Source organism: Pelodiscus sinensis, chromosome 12 (assembly GCF_052426305.1).
Source record: "Pelodiscus sinensis isolate ZL-2025 chromosome 12, ASM5242630v1, whole genome shotgun sequence".
In the NCBI taxonomy this organism is placed as follows: domain Eukaryota; kingdom Metazoa; phylum Chordata; order Testudines; family Trionychidae; genus Pelodiscus; species Pelodiscus sinensis.
In genome coordinates, this window is record NC_143063.1 from 7,061,247 (window position 1) to 7,076,961 (window position 15,715).

The following is a 15,715-nucleotide window of genomic DNA, read 5'->3' on the forward strand; positions in this document are numbered from 1 at the left end:
GAACTGAGAGGAGTTGGGTCTCGGGGGGGAGGGCGGGTTGGGAAAGGAAAGCTGATGCAGGGAGCAGGGAAGGGAGGCAATCCCCCGGGGGCGGCTGACCTGCCGGAGGGCGGAAGAAGGCGGCCACCCTGGGGAGGTTGGGGAGGTATCAGGTGAGCGACTAAACTCTTTGTTCAGAGGGAGAGTCCCTGAGCTGGGTGTGTGTGTCGACTCCCTGCCCGGCCCCTTGGGGTAATCTGCAGCAGGGAGGTGCGTGGCTCTGGGGAGTGGAGGCAGCCCAGGGGGAACAGAGAGATGGCGCGAAGAGCGAACGCGTGAACCCACTTGGCTTTCCAACACCATTTCTCTGCTTGGCCGTCACGGCAGGAGGCAGGAGAGCTTGTCGTAGGGTTCTGCAGGGAAATACCGAGGCAAACTCAGCGCTTGGTTGCCCAGGCCGCTCCGCGTTAGCTTCTCTGGCTGCACAGGTAGACGTGAGCCCAGAACTCAGAACAACGTGCGCAATATCAGGAAGTGCTGAGGGATTCTGATCTCCTTTCCATAGACTCCATAGGGTCGCTCTGGATTTATCACTGTTTAAAGGATCCTGGTCCAAGGTTCGCTCTCCCCCTCACCCAAGAAAGGGGAACCGGCTGCCTGGACCAAACACTGCTTCAAAACAGATGTTGTGATTTCAGCACTTCTGCTTTCACTGAAGTGAAATCTGCTTAATTTCTATGTAAAATCTCTTCAGTTGTTCCCTTCCTGATTTATCTTCTTGGGACTTAGCCTCCTTGCTCCTTGGGACAGGAGCCACTTCCCCTTGTGTTCTGGAAAGCGCCTTGCTCGCCCGGGCACTGCTGAAAACACAGGAGTCTTGCATAACAGGCCACCCAGAACCACTTCAGCCAGGGCTTTAGGTCACCAGCTGCTTCCGAGTGCTGGCACCGGAGCCTTGCAGAGACACGCGCTGAAAGGGACCCCGCCGGGCAGCCGTGTCTCTGCTCCTGCTGTGCGCTTGCTACCTCTGGGCGGGACTGCAAAGCCCTCGCAGTGCCTGCTGTGGTTGCCCTGCTTTTTTGGACGCCACAGCTTTTCTCTTGGGGTATATCTAGACTGCGTCCCTCTGTAGGCACTGCAAATGAGGCAGGGATTTAAATATCCCACGCCTATTTTCCATAAAAATGGCCGCCACGTTTTGCTGATTCAGTGTTTTGCCGACTCAGCACTTTGTCGGCAAAAAGCAGCATTCTAGAGGGGGATCTGTGGGGAAAGAAAGCCTTTTTCGACAGATCCCTTATGCCTCCTGCAAGGGGGTCGGCAAAATGCTTGAGTCGGCCATTTTTTGCAAATTAGGCACAACCCTCCAAGGGGCTGCAGACAGCTGCCATCCAACAGGCACACTAGGCCGGGGTGCACATCCGGAGGCCCTGACGGAGAGGTTCTGTTAAGGACCTGTGGGAGAAAAATCAAATAACTCCAGTTGTGTCTAAGGGGGGACTGTGCAGGCAATCAAAACTCTAAAAGAAAACTGCTGGAAGGGTTAAAAGTTTTCCAGGCCTGTCTCCGTGTAACAGAGAGACATCATCTTAACTCTGATCAAGACCCTTACAATGCCTCTGATCTCAACTTCCTGGAGACTCCTAGTCTGTCACAGTTCGTCATGTAAACTCTTATCTTTGTCACAGTTTGCCTTGTAGACCCCTCACTCAGGTTATCGTGTGCCTTTGTACTGTAAAATGTACTTCTAGCACTTCTGGTGTGAACAGAAACCTCTCAGGGTATGTCTACACTACAAAGTTAATTCGAAGTAACAGACATTAGTTCGAATTAACTTTGATAGGCGCTACACTAGCGCTCCGCTAGTTCGAACTTAATTCAAAATAGCAGAGTGCTTAATTCGAACTAGGTAAACCTCATTGTACGAGGACTAATGCCTAGTTCGAATTAGCTAGTTCGAATTAAGGGCTGTGTAGCCACTTAATTCGAACTAGTGGGAAGCTAGCCCTTCCCAGCGTGCCCTGGTAGCCACACTGGACACCACCAGGGAAACTCATCTGCCCCCCTCCCGGCCCCGGAGCCCTTAAAGGGGCACGGGCTGGCTACGGTGCCCATGCCAGGTGCAAGCCTGCCAGCACCCAGCTAGCAGACCCTGCACCTGGCACGGCACGAACCAGCCATCTGCAGCCACCCAGCCCTCCGCCTCTTCCCGGGACCAGGCTGGCGGCTCCTGGGAGCTTGCCTGGGGCCGCAAGAGGTGGGCTCCCGCCTGGTCTAGTGCGGACATCATGGACCTCATCCACGACCTCCGCAGTAGGCACAGGAAAGTGGCCGTCTAGGGCAGGATAGCTGCCAGCCTGGCCACCCAGGAGCAGGTGTGCATGAAAATCAAGGTGGTCCACTGAGACTCCCGACCCTGAGCCCTGAGCTTAGAATGGCCGTACTGGGTCAGACCAAAGGTCCATCTAGCCCAGTAGCCTGTCTGCCGACAGCGGCCAACACTAGGGACCCTGGAGGGGATGGACCGAAGACAATGACCAAGCCATTTGTCTCGTGCCATCCATCTCCAGCCTTCCACAAACAGAGGCCAGAGACACCATTTCTACCCCCTAGCTAATAGCACTCCATGGACCCAACCTCTATGACTTTATCTAGCTTCTCTTTAAACTCTGTTCTAGTTCTAGCCTTCACAGCCTCCTGCAGCAAGGAGTTCCACAGGTTGACTATTTGCTTTGTGAAGAAGAACTTTCTGTTACTAGTTTGAAGCCTGCTACCCATTCCTTTCCTTTGGTGTCCTCTAGTCCTTCTATTATGGGAACTAATGAAGAACTTTTCTTCATGCACCCTCTCCACACCACTCATGGTTTTATAGACCTCTATCATATCCCCCCTCCATCTCCTCTTTTCTAACTGAAAAGTCCCAGTCTCTTTAGCCTCTCTTCATATGGGACCTGTTCCAAACCCCTGATCATTTTAGTTGCCCTCCCCTCTCCCACCCTCTCTCTTCCCTTCTCCCACCTCCTTTTCCCAGTCTCCCCCAGTTTTGTTCAATAAAGAGAGTTTCTATTTTTGAACACACGTGTCCTTTATTTTGTACATCAGGAAGAGGGGCTAGGGAGGGGTAAGTGGAAGGAGGTGAGGGAGGAATGGGGTATAAGCCCCCAATGGGGAGGACTGGGCTGGCTCTGCAGGCTTCTTGGGGTGGAAGCTCTCCTGAAGCCCCTTGATTGACCCCCCCCCCCCCGGATGGCAGCCTGCGGCAAGTGCAGCCGGGCTGATGGCCGAGTGCTGTGATGTGCCGAGTGTGGGCACTCAGGGCACTCCAAGCCAGGACTGCTTTGCAAGCGGGGAACCCCTGAGAACTGTCTGTCCGGGATGGGGGTCGGGTCCCTTTAAGCACAGACCTCGGCTAGCCTGAGGCAGCAGCTCCACACTCTAAGTCCTAATCTGATGCCCTGCCGGCACTGCTTCCGGCCAGCCTTAACCCCGGTTCAGGGTCCACTCAGTGTGGACATGCTAGTTCAAATTAGCAAAACGCTAATTCAAACTAATTTTTTAGTCTAGATGCATTAGTTTGAATTAGCTTAGTTCGAATTCACTAATTCGAATTAAGTTAGTTCGAATTAGCGCTGTAATGTAGACATACCCCCTGAGTACTTCTGCTGAGACTTTGATATGTTAAAGAAAACAATCAACAACTAAACTGTCTGAGCATACTGTATAAAGGATCCCTCAAAATGTCTCTTAGGGCTGCTGCTGCTCACTCTGGTAGCTGTCAGCCTGCATGCATGCATAATAAAGTTTTCCTTCTAGGTTTCTCTCCTGCCTCACTGCTTTGACCTCCAGCCTCGGACCCCTCTGGGGACTCTGTACCCCAGGGGAGCGAGATTTCCCCAACTGACCCCAGTAACTCTCCCCAGAGCCTCCCCTAAGGGCCTCTGGACTGCTGCCCCATCCCTTTCCCATCACAACCCCTCCCTTCCCTGACCTCCCAGTACAGACAGCTGTTTGATTATGAACAAAACAAAATCTCTATTGATCTTTCAGTAACAACTGGGGAGAGGGAGGAGGCCCCATGACCGGCAGGGGAGGGGGCTCAGAGTGGTGTTGGGGGCAGCTGGATGTGCCACCTCGGGTCCGGGGACCTCACTGGACTTGGGGTGGGTCCAGGGAACACAGAGGGGTGCGCAGGAGGAAGTTGCAGGCTGCTATCAAATCCCCCCCCACGCTTCTCTTCTGCAGACTAAACAAACCCAACTCCCTCAGCCTCTCCTCATAGGTCATGTGCTCCAGCCCCCGAATCATTCTGGTCGCCTCCACTGGACCCTCTCCAATGGGTCACATCCTTCAGGAACTGGGGGTCCAGAACTGCACACAATACTCCAGATGTGGCCTCACCAGTCCCAGGGGCAGAGGAGGGGATGTCCTGGGACCAAGGCCATATGTGGGCTGCACAGCAGGCCCTGCCTCATAGAAGCCTGGTGACAGTGCTGCCCACTGGCCACCCCGTCCCCTGGGCCAAGGAGAAGCAGGCAAGGGATGTGTCTGGCCACAGTGGGATCCCATGGGCGGCAGAGGAGCCAGGAGCAGCCTGGCCCTCCCTGGGGTCCGCACACACCTGCGGCTCGCAGCACTGTGCGCGGGAGCAGGCGGTGTCTTGCACGTGCAGGCCTGCCGCATGCTGTGTGCGTCACTCCTCGGGGTGCCTGGGGCTGTGTCTGTGCCCTTGCGGCTGGCCTAAGGTTTAAGGGATATTTCGAAGGAAGGGTTTTTTCTCCAAATAACCGCGTCTAAACAGCGTTTTTATCTTGTAATTGGGTATTTTGAAAAAGCAGCCGGCCGCGATTATGTAAATGAAGCGTGGGAAATTCACGCTGGCCTTTGTCACCACCACGCGGGGCACAGCAGCGCTCTCTCCCTGGGCGTCCCAGCATCAGCCCCCAGCAAGCTGCAAGCGGCGTAGGAGGAATTCAGCAGCTCACCACTCCACCACCGCGCTGCGACTGGGAGCAGGGCGCCCCCCCCTCACTGCCCGAGGGCCAAGTGCAGGGGCTTTGGCCCTGACCTCACAGGTTTGGGTTTTCCTGACAACGCCATTGAGGGTCTGGGCCTCCGTCCTCGTTTCTGAAGCTCGGTTTGTCTTGGGCCCAAGACTCCTGCAGGAACGCTGCAGGCGGAGACCCCGAGCACCCCCCCGCTCCTCTCCTGAGGGTCAGTGGCGCTGCCCCAGTAAGAGTGGTGGTCGGGTACGAAGGGGGCAGAGCTCTCTCAGGGCCAGTCCCCGGCTGTGGACCCCTCCCCTCTTGGAATACCCCTGGGAAACACATTAGTCACTGTGTGTGTTTGTTCAGATACCATGGTGAAGGGTGCTGTGTCAAAACCTGCATGTAAATAAAGGAGTGGTTTATACTCAGTGTCATTACACAAGCACTAGGGGTCACCAAATGCAGTTAGTAGGCAGCAGGTTTGAAACAAACAAAAGCAAGTATTTCCCTCACATAACATGCGGTCAACCGGTGGAACTCCTTGCCAGAGGATGTTGTGAAGGCCAGGTCTTTAACAAGGTTCAAAAAAGAGTCAGATAACTCCATTGATCCATCAATGGCTAGTAGACAGGATGGGCAGGGGTGGTGCCCGTAGCCTCTGTTTGTCAGAAGCTTGAAATGGGTGACAGAGGAGAGATCCCGTGAACCTGTTCTGTTCATTCCCTCCAGGCAGCTGGCATTGGCCACTGATGGAAGACAGGACACTGGGCTAGGAAGACCTTTGATCTGACCCAGTGTGGCTGTTCTTACATTCTTAATGACCAAGGCAGCTGCAGAATCATATATATAGTAGCCCAATGTTTGAGAGTCTGTATCGCCGAAATGCTGGCTGTTCCCTCCGGGGGCGCTGTTGCCTAAAATGCTGGCTGTTCCCTCTGGGCGGCCTGTGCTGCAAGGGGAACGTGGGGCCCAAACAGCTGCTTGCGCTGCCTGCTCCCCTGCGGCAGCCTGGCTGAGCGGTGCAGAAGTCATTCATGCACGTCACCGCCCTGCCACCCCTTCACCTCCTGCGATGGCGCTCGGCTGATGTCTGTGCCACTTAGCCGGGCTGCCATGGGGGAGCCCAAATGGACACTTGCTCCCCGTGGCAGCCCAGCTGAATGGTGCAGAAATCGGCGGGAGGCGAGAGGGGCGGGGTGGTGACGTGCAGCGTGACAGTGGCTCCAAGCTCCGCCCCCTGACTGTGAATGTCACTGCCCCGCCCTCCTGTGCTGCTCGGCTGACTTCTGCACCGCTCAGCTAGGCTGCCGCATGGGAGCAAGCAGTGCAAGCGACCGTTTGGGCTCTGCGCCCCGCATGCAGCATGGGGAGTGCGGAGCCCAAACAGCCATTTGGGCTCTGTGATCCCTCGAGTGAGAGGCAGGACGGGGAGGAGAAGAGAAAGAGAGACAGAGAGAGAGGCAGGAGGCAGAGGAGAGCTGAGTGAGAGAGAGGGGGAGGCAGTAGGAGGAGGAGAGAGAGAGAGACGGAGCGATAGACCGGAGGCTCAGGAGAGAAGACCGACGTGGAGGAGAGACCTCAAAATCCCGTCTTATGACGGGCTAATTGGCTAGTGATATAATAGTCACTGACTTGAATCAGGCAGTTAAATGGCACTATCGCTCAGGAAGGATGGGGCTGTGCAAAGGATCTGGGGGAGGAAATATCCCCACTGGACATTAGGAGACACCTGATTAAATCAGTCAATCAAAGCGAGAATGCTGAACCTTGTGGTAACTTTAGTCCCTCTTATTCAGAGGCCCTTGAGGATCCTTGTCTCTGAGTGTGTCCTTTGCTGCAGAGGAAAGCAGTGAAAGCTTTTAAACATTGCCCCTTTCAAAACTCATCCCAGTGACCCCTGCTCAGCATGTCCCACTCTCTGCACCTGTCGGGCACACGGCAAGCTAGGCATTTCCACAGCAGAAGAGTTTTGATCTCCCTGCGCTGGTATTCCGTCTCTAGCACCGGCGGCTTCAGCGAAAAGAGTCAACACACTCTGGCTCCCCCCCCCCCCCCCCCCCCATTGATTGTACAAACTGACAGGAGAGGTTAAAGGGTCTTCCTGACCTCTGATGATGATCAGTTAATATCCTGGAGGATGAGGACTGGTAGCAAGTGTAATGTGGGTCCTCTCTTGTACAACCACCCATGCTCAGCTCAGTCTGAGACTTCCTTGTCTCTTGCTAGCAGAGAGCTTTTCAACCTCGACCAGCAAAAGGCACTTGGCGGTAGGTCGTCAGGTCACTAGAACAGACGTAAAGTGCGGGAAGCAAGAGGCTGGGAGTGGGGTGCAGGATGCGAGATCTCTTGTCTGGAAGGACCCTTGCAATGCCTGCGGATTATCCCCTCCAGATACCAGATCAGGATTTAGAACAATCCAAGAGCAGTCCGGAGAATCCATCCCAGAGTTTACAAGGAGCCCAGTGGCTGTTGGGACAAGAGTTTAAAGTGGGGCTGGGGAACCCAAGGCCCCAGGGCTGGATGTGGCCCCCAGCTTGCCTGAAGCTGGTCCCCTAGGCTTGGGGTTCCACCTCCGAGTGGGTAGCCTGTGCTGGGGCTCCAGCTCTCCCACCATCCCTCCGCAGGGCTGGAGCACACAAAAACTACTAGCCTGGGCCCCCCAAGGCTCTGGCGTGTGACGGGAATGTGGGGAATATCTTTCTCCTTCTCGGTCAGGGGCCGCCTCAGCGTGGCTCCCAATTGATTTGTCTGGGTCAGCAGCCCCTGACCCAAAAATGTTCCCCAGCCCTGGTTTAAAAGTGAGTCCTGGCCTGCACGACAGACCTATATCGCTATGACAGCATCCCTCGGGGTGTGAAAAATCCACACCTCTGAGCAACATCGTTACACTGACCCAGCCCCCGGTGTGGACACCTCTCGGGGAGGCTGGATTAACTATGCTGATGGGAGAATTGCTGAGTGCAAAGACAAGCCCTTAGTGCATGGAATAAAGCCAGGGTGCTTGGCTCTGCCCTAGCAGGCCATACAAACCCACACCCTGTGGTCACAGACAGGTGCACCGTAGCCCTACCTTTCCTCTATGCAATAAATACACCATCCTGAGCAGCCCTCTCCTGGTCGCAGCCTGCTCCCTAGGGCACTGCCTCCCAGGCTGGACTGGATGCACCCCTTGTCCACACCCTGCACGTCATTGTACAAAATCTGCCTTGGGAGGTGTGATTTGAATTCCCTGCCCAATAATACGGTGCAATGCATGTAGCACCCTTACGGGTAAAGACAGGGAGCGAGGCTGGAGCCATTGCTGACATGTGGGCAAGTGGGGAATGAACAAGCCTGTTTCTCAAAGACACTGGACACGCTCTAGCCAGGTGTCGAAGCTGATGGCCAGTCACTGGGCAAGTGGCCATTGTGCGGCAAAGAAGAGGACCCAACCCCCCCCCCCCAGGTGACATGGCCCATCAATATTTCCTTCTTTTCCACCTAAGATGACAAAGGAAGTGTCCATGTGACGCTGGGAGAGATCCTGACCTGAACTGTGACCAGCCCTATTGCTGGAAGCATGTGGCCAAGGTTTTAACACCTTGTGCTGAGTTCAAACCTCTTACTTTGTAGTTAAATAATCTGTGTTTTCTGACTCCATAGGAATGTGTAAACTGGGCTGGGCGGTAACTCTCTTTCAAGGAGCACACCCTGGATACTGTCCCCTTACAGGATCTAAAGTCGCTGACCTGTGCAGGGAAGGGCCGGGCGCTGCAGAACACATTCTGGGACTGGGAGTCTCTGTGGGGGCCACCCCGCGAGAGGTAGCTGAAGCGGTCGGAAGCCAGGCTGGCTGAGCTCACTAGCTAGTTTCCTGCGAATGCAGAAGTGATGTGTTCTCTTTTCCAGTGCTGTTCCCGGGGGTCCTTCCTCTTGAGTTAAAATCAGACACATTTTGTGGAATCTCGCCCTGCTTCCTGGGTTGGTTTTTCTCGTGAACTCTGGGGAAATTCTCTGAACCATGGCTTGTGTGGGCTGCACGGACAGAATAAATTGCCTGGGGTGGCCGCTCAGATCTAACTTCCCAGCCATCAGGAGAAGAGCGGAGCAGAACAGAAAGCCCACTCCACTCCACACCATGATCAGCCTGAGGACAGCTCTGCTGGCCACCTTCCTCCTGGCCGTTTCGTATCGATATGCAACAGGTAAGTAGGACCCTTGGGACGGGAGCCGCGCTCAGCTCCTGAGCTGGTGTAACAGGAGAAGTTCCACTGAAATCTACGGCGCGATGTCCCTTTACATCGGCCAAGGTTCTAGCCCCGAGTGTCTGGAATTGCAGCAGGGGCTGTTGGGAGGGTTATGGAAACCACACTGGAGACAACTGGAAAAGGCACAATTCAGTGCTGAACTGAGCCTGTCCCGCTCCCCACAGAGTCAATAGAAACTGCGCCCACTTCTGGCAGGGCTGGAGAGGGTTAAGTTTTTATTCCTTCTCTTTTCTAATGAGGTTTGTCAGTAAATAGGATCTGTGTTTAAGGGTTCATCTCCTCTTGCCACTAGTCCCCCATTTGATTGCCATAATCCTGCTGTCACCTTCTGATCATTCCCAGGTCAGGTAACTGTGACAGGACAGACTCAGAATTCTGACTTTCATAGAAGGGTCCTTAAGTACTAGAGAGTACAGGGAGAGAAAGCCAGACTAACACACACCAGCAGACACATTTCTGGCCTTATCATGTAATGGCGACAGATTATTTGTACCACTGCCCCCTACAGGATGGAATTAGAGTTATTCAACCATGTGCTAGGTGTTCCATACTGCTGACAGTTAATGGGGAGTCTTTTTTCGTTTAAGCAATACAAAGCTGGGCTTTTTTTTTTTTTTTTTTTTTGAAGTAGAAGCATCTGTCCCACATTTTCCAAAGTGACAAGTTAGTTTGGGTACCAGCAGTTCTGGGAACACAAAAGGAGACATTTTAAATAGGCCTAATTTTCAGATGACTGGTGCTCAGCAATTTCTGAAAATCAGGTCTCTTGAGGGCATGTCAGGTTGTGCACCCATAACCGGAGACACCTGAAATCATAAGGCACTTTGGAAAAGCCTGGCCAGAGCTGAGCTCTACCTTAGGGTAGCTATGAAATTAATTGTAGCCACAGTGCACCCCAGAGCGACACCAGGGAAGGACCCCATGGCAGGTGTGTTCCCAGCTACAGCTTTGTGCGGTCAGACACTCTGAAACTTAATTGTGCGTGGAACCTGCATGTTAACCTGTTAATCCCCATCTCTGGAAGGCAGTGGGGGGTGGGGGTGGGAGTGGGGGGATGGGGTTGAATATCAGCCACAGTTCTCAGTCTTAATGCAGTTTTCAGAGGCGACTGAAAGGGAGAGCAGAGACCTTGAGAAAGTCCAGGAACACAGAGTTTGGTATTCACCAGCTTTCTCTTCCACAGCGAGACCTGACACTCCCAAGGAATGCTGCTTTGATTATGTGACTGGCCCAATTCAGTTCACTAAACTGGTGGATTTCTACAGGACCTCCAGCGACTGCCACTTACAAGCTGTCGTGTAAGTAGCATCCATTCCCTCCAGGGCTGATTCTCCCGCTACCCCATTATGGTGCCCCTCACCAGCAAGTCAGAGAAGGTGTCAGCCTGAGATTCCAGCTGTCACATCAGGTCACAGAGATGATTGACGGCCATGAAGTCAGGCTCTGCCCCTATGTATGGGAGGTTTTCTTTATACACAGTGCAGGAGCGGGCAATCTCCAGGAGTGAGAAGGGCCATTAGGCTTGGGGCAGGGTGTTATAGGCGCAAATAGCCTAGCAGGATTGGAGAGGATGAGCTATCTGCATGAGCGGTGTCACACTTATGGATAATATTTTGTATTACAACTGAGCAAAAGGCCCCAGTGTAGATCAGGGCCCAAATTGCTGGGTGCGGTAGGGATGTATATAAATTACAGTCCAGGCACCAAAGAGTTTTCAGTCTAAATGGCAGACAAGGGTGCGGGAAACTGGTGCAAGAAAACGAAAGGGCAAGACGTTTCCAAATACCAATACAAAGGTGCCCCTCCTTACTGACTCCCTTGCTTTTCCGTTTGCAGGTTGGAGACCCATGCTGACCGCAAGGTCTGTGCTGATCCCTCAAAGCTTTGGGTGAAGAGAGCAATCAGCCGCTTGGAGGCAAAGAAGGAACAAAAATCACAGTCAGCGCATCGCAGATAAATGCTCCGCCCAAAGCCCCGGCAGAGCCTGCTACTTTCTGCAATCTCTGCTCATTTCTTCATTCCACCTACCTCACTGGACTGTTCTTGTGGCAACACTGACAGATGGACAAACAGCTCAGCTGTGAGAGCGCGAGCTAGCCGTGTGCATGTAGAGGACACTCTGGGCAGGACAGCCGCAGAGGTTGTTTCAGAATCTTCTTGTCCTTGCAAGAACAGCCACAAGCTGTTACAGGCGCACAGATATTAAAGCTTCATTGCTACCCTCTCAGTGTTGGTGACTGTTCATGATCCTCACGGGTTGGTATTAACGGCTCCTAGGGCTACAGTTTGCTGATTCACTGAAAGACCCACAATCAGGAAGTGGGGACATAGGGGGGCAGAGGCGGGGGACTCCTTTCTGGTGACCTTCTAGCTTCTGTGGTGGGGCGGGAGGGGACACTCGTGCACAGCGAAGGAGGGCGGTAGAGGGCTGGCCCAGGGTAGGAATTTCTTTTATAAGGCACCACCCAATCAAAGGCAATTCCTTATGGCACATGGCAACTGGTTCCCTGCCCGAGAGGTGTTTGACGACGGGAAGCTCCAGAGCAGTGGGAGGCTGCCTGGCCTCCAGCTCCTCAGCTCTGGCACCTGCCTGCAAACATGGTGCCTCAGAGTTTAGCGCAATCTTTAGACAGGGCCGGGGATGTGTCCTCCCCACATGTGACTGCACTGCCACGGCCGGGCCATTTTCCTGATAGGTTTGTCCCGCAGGTTTCCCTCCCTGCCCTGCGGGAGTTACTCCGCTGAACCCCTTGGCACCCCATATGCCTCCGCACAATGGAGGGGCTGCCATTTCTTTCCAGGAGGCTGCGTTGAGGTTTCGAGGGTTGGGAGTTCAGCGGAGCAGGGGGAAACCCCAGGTGTATAATCACAGCTGTAGGGTAGCAGGCTCCAGGATCCCTGGGTACAGCAGGGCCGGAACAAGCCATTTTGGTGCCCCGGACAGACAGTTTAATTGTGCCCCAGGTTGGAGGAGGGTGCATGCATGGCCCTGTCCAACTTGAGCCTCTGCCCCAGCACAGAGGCACTGAGAACCAGGCCCTAAGAATCGGTGGGAGCCCTGTAGCCCACAGCAACTTCCAAGGGATGTTATGCCTGCTTCAGCCTGGACAGCGACCGGGGAAACCTTCCGCCCTGGTGTAACCTGGTGCAACTCTGCTGGAGACACATCGTGTGCTCACTTACAGCAGGGCCAATTGTGGCCAAGGAGCACACCGTGCCTTGGAGGCTGCTTTTTGCAACAGCAGCCAAATGACTGGTTGGAAAAAGCATCATCCTTTTTTTTAGCAATAGAGATGTAGCCGTGTCAGCCTGATCTGGCTGAAACACAAGAGAGGACTATGCAGCACTTTAAAGACTAACAAGATGGTTTATTAGATGATGAGCTTTCGTGGGTCAGACCCACTTCCTCAGATCAAATAGTGGAAGAAAATTGGCATGACTATATATCACCTCTGATCCAACTTTCTCGCTCCAATCCAACCTGACACCAAATCCCATCTTCCAACAAAATCCTCACAACCCTTCCTTTCCTCTTACTGCTCATCCCCTTTGCCAAGCATCACTCATCTCTTCCTTCCCCTGTGCTCCCGCCTTCTCCTCAGATTGGTTTTGACTCTCTCTCTGACAGTACATGACCAAGCATGAAACTGCAGACAAAACCTGATGGTAAATAAAAAGCCATCCATGAAAATCCTAGGAGGCAGCAAGAAACCAGCACAAGAGGAAATATGTGAGAGGAAAGGGGAAGTAACTTTGAGAAAGGGGGGGGGAGCAGAGAGACAGTGCGATCTGCGATCTCAACAGTAGCAGCAGCAGAGGGCTCTTAAGTTTTCACTGATGACCCAGGCTCAATAAGTGAACATTTTTGGAGAGAGAGAGAGAGAGAGAGATAGGAAACCTGAGAGTCAGCCCGTGGCACATAGAAGACCCTGTGTACTGTGTGGCTGCTGCAGAATTAGCCTCAAGGAAAGACTGCATCAGACAAGCCAACATGAGCCTCCAGCTGGCAAACGTCTTGCTGCCTCTGCTCTGTCTCCTTTGTCCGTGTATGGGTGAGTTTCCCCTTTGAGCGATGTGTTTTCATGGCTGGGTGAGGGTGAGGAGTCTCCCTGGCTGGCACTGGAAATGCTTCTGGAAGAAACCCAACAAGAAAACCCTTTCTCCCAGGAGACACACAGCAGCTCTGTAAGTGGGTGACCCCAATAGCACAGGGGGACCGGCAGAGTGAACGGTCGGAGCCAATAAGGCTCCTGGTTTGTTTGGCTTCGGGGCTTTTGCCTTTGTTTATACAGAGTGCAGAATTAGACTCTTGAGCCGCCCCAAGGTCCCCAATTTCTTGGTCCATTTAGGACTCCACCAAGATGAAAAAAAGCGCATGTCTTTGTATGAGAGCTGTTGGATTGTCTGTAGTGCATCACCAGTGATGTAAATGAGCAAGATTAGAGATAAACACGTACAGTTCTCAGAGTCTGTTTCAGCAAAACCAACAAGGAGTCCGGTGGCACTTTAAAGTCTAACTATATACTGGGGTTATTACAGTATATGCTTTGGAAGCTAGAACTCACTTCCTCAGATGCTGAAGAGAACAAAAGAGAAAGAAGAACAAAGAGAGAAAAAATGTTTAGCTGTCTTTGTTTTTAAAGTTGGTGGCGTCGATGCATTGAAACAAGTTGTGCACAGTCAGTATCGTGGTTTCCCTTGCTTGGGTAGATCAGTTTCAAATTTGCATAGGCTCAAGGGTCTGTGTGTATGACGTGATTTCAGGATCACGGCCTTGTGATTTGCATGGCTCTTTCACTCAGCAACAAGCAAGGGACCATTTTTAAAAGTAAGCTAATGTGACTATAACCCCCAGAACTGATCGGAAGTGGGATGGTACTGGGGGGGGGAGGTGGGAAGGTGGTGGAGGGTGGGATGGTGGTGGAGGGGAATGGGACTTAGATGGTAATTTCCAAAAATATGTTAATTGTATCAGTTGCCCATTGACCAGATTTGAAGGTGACCATGTCTCTTTAAATCCAAGCAGCTGGAACGATGGGAACTGGGTTTTTGCTATTGCTTTGTTGGGCAGAACATGAGATACAATCTGATACAAGAAATATTCTAGAAACATCTGAATGCCATCTAAAATTGCAGAGTACATAATGCATTTTCAGCTGACAAATCTGTTTTAAGAGACAAAGCAAGTCAAAGGTTAATTACTATGGAATGAGGTTTATTCTGCAAAATGGGGCCTTCGCTTATCTGCGTATTTCTGCCTTGTGAAGTATTGGGTACCCTGGGACAGGTGGTGTCTGAATGTTCCTCTTCTGAGGGAAACTATCTGGGTTCTGAATAAGTCTTTTTGTGCAGTCCCCATTCAATAGGATTTCCTCCCATTCCCAAGCTCCCTGTGATGGGGGCAGTGGTGGATTTAGAGTTAGAGGGTTCTGTGCTCAGCTTCATTTTTGGGCCCCGCTGGGGACCCAGCCAAGGAAAAGAACATTCTTTCTTCCTACCCCTGCCATTTTTCAGTCTTTTTTCTTCATCCTCCTTCAGCTGTGCAATGGATGTAGCTGAAGTTGCGTCGCTTAATTCGACTTTTGCCCTATGGTGTAGATGCACCCAGAGACTAATATATATGGTGGCAAGTCTGGGATAAGCCTCCTGGGTCCTGGGTGTGCCTAGGAGGCTCGCAGTGTCCCTACCACTGCCCAGAAGGCCAGGCTACGCCCGCTTCAGGTGCACTTTTCATCATCGGCCAGTCAGGGGTCTGGAGGTCAGTCCCTCCGATAGTCCAAGGGTCTGTCTTTTCCTTGCTGGCAGCCCACCAGCCAGAAGGAGGGTTTGGGGAACCAAGTCCCTCCTGTCTCCGGGCTGCATGCGGATGTGCCTGCTTTGAAATGTACAAGAGTCCCCAGATGGGGGTTTTGTGCATTTCTAAGCAGAAGTGCCCTTATGGAGCCTGGGGTCAGTGGGGGACTCAGAGTCCCACCTCTGAGTCTGGGCTCCATGCTGCACTGCTGCTTTGAAATGCTGCGCTGGAACCCAGGATCAGCTGGGGACTCCCCAGCTGACCCCTGGCTCTATGTGCTTTGAAATGCCGCACTGGAGTGCGGGAGCAGCTGGGGAGGCCCCAGCTCACTCCAGGTTCCACAAAAATGCTGCAGGGAGTTAGTTGGAGTCCCCAACTGACCCTTGGCTCCACGCAGCACTGCCATATTGAAATGCTGCGGGCGGCATTTCAAAGGGGCAGCGCTGCATGGAACTCAGGTCAGCTCTGTATGACAGCAAGGGAGGGGGGAATCGACTAGTCCGTAGTATCTTTAGTTCTAATCAGCCTTCCCTCCAGGCTGACTTCAGATGAGATACAGGAGTCCCAGTGGCTGGGCCGCAGTCTCTGGAAGCCAACTCAGGGAACATAAACCTACCTACCCAACTACCTGCGTATCTGCCTCCTCCCAGGCTTCTGCAGCCCCCTGCCCTCGGGCTGCCACAATAACAGAGACACGAGCAGGGCTCGGC

At 53.1% G+C, this 15,715-nt stretch overlaps 2 protein-coding genes across 3 annotated transcripts in view; both read left to right on the forward strand.

The window, feature by feature from the left end:
* The first annotated feature begins 8,780 nt into the window (after positions 1-8,780).
* On the forward strand, positions 8,781-11,453 carry LOC102444580 (C-C motif chemokine 17-like). Its single transcript, XM_075940712.2, has 3 exons — positions 8,781-9,148; positions 10,395-10,509; positions 11,048-11,453. The coding sequence occupies exons 1-3, from the start codon at positions 8,965-8,967 to the stop codon at positions 11,166-11,168; spliced, it is 420 nt and encodes a 139-aa protein (XP_075796827.1). The 5' UTR covers positions 8,781-8,964; the 3' UTR covers positions 11,169-11,453.
* Positions 11,454-12,942: 1,489 nt separating this feature from the next.
* Positions 12,943-15,715, forward strand: part of LOC102451923 (tyrosine-protein phosphatase non-receptor type substrate 1-like) — a 75,856-nt gene continuing 73,083 nt past the window's right edge. The window contains exon 1 of one of the 2 annotated variants that reach the window (XM_075940365.2): positions 12,943-13,263. In XM_075940365.2, the coding sequence (XP_075796480.2) occupies positions 13,203-13,263 (61 nt within the window). In that variant the 5' untranslated portion in view covers positions 12,943-13,202. The remainder of the gene's footprint in view (positions 13,264-15,715) is intronic. The other variant, XM_089781432.1, reaches the window with a different exon arrangement.

Bases quoted from the DNA above. Each gene is read 5' to 3' on its own strand.
- LOC102444580 (XM_075940712.2), top strand. From the start codon at position 8,965: ATGGCTTGTGTGGGCTGCACGGACAGAATAAATTGCCTGGGGTGGCCG. The intron at 9,149-10,394 runs GTAAGTAGGACC...TCTCTTCCACAG, and splicing joins TTCGTATCGATATGCAACAG to CGAGACCTGACACTCCCAAG. The intron at 10,510-11,047 runs GTAAGTAGCATC...TTCCGTTTGCAG, and splicing joins TGCCACTTACAAGCTGTCGT to GTTGGAGACCCATGCTGACC.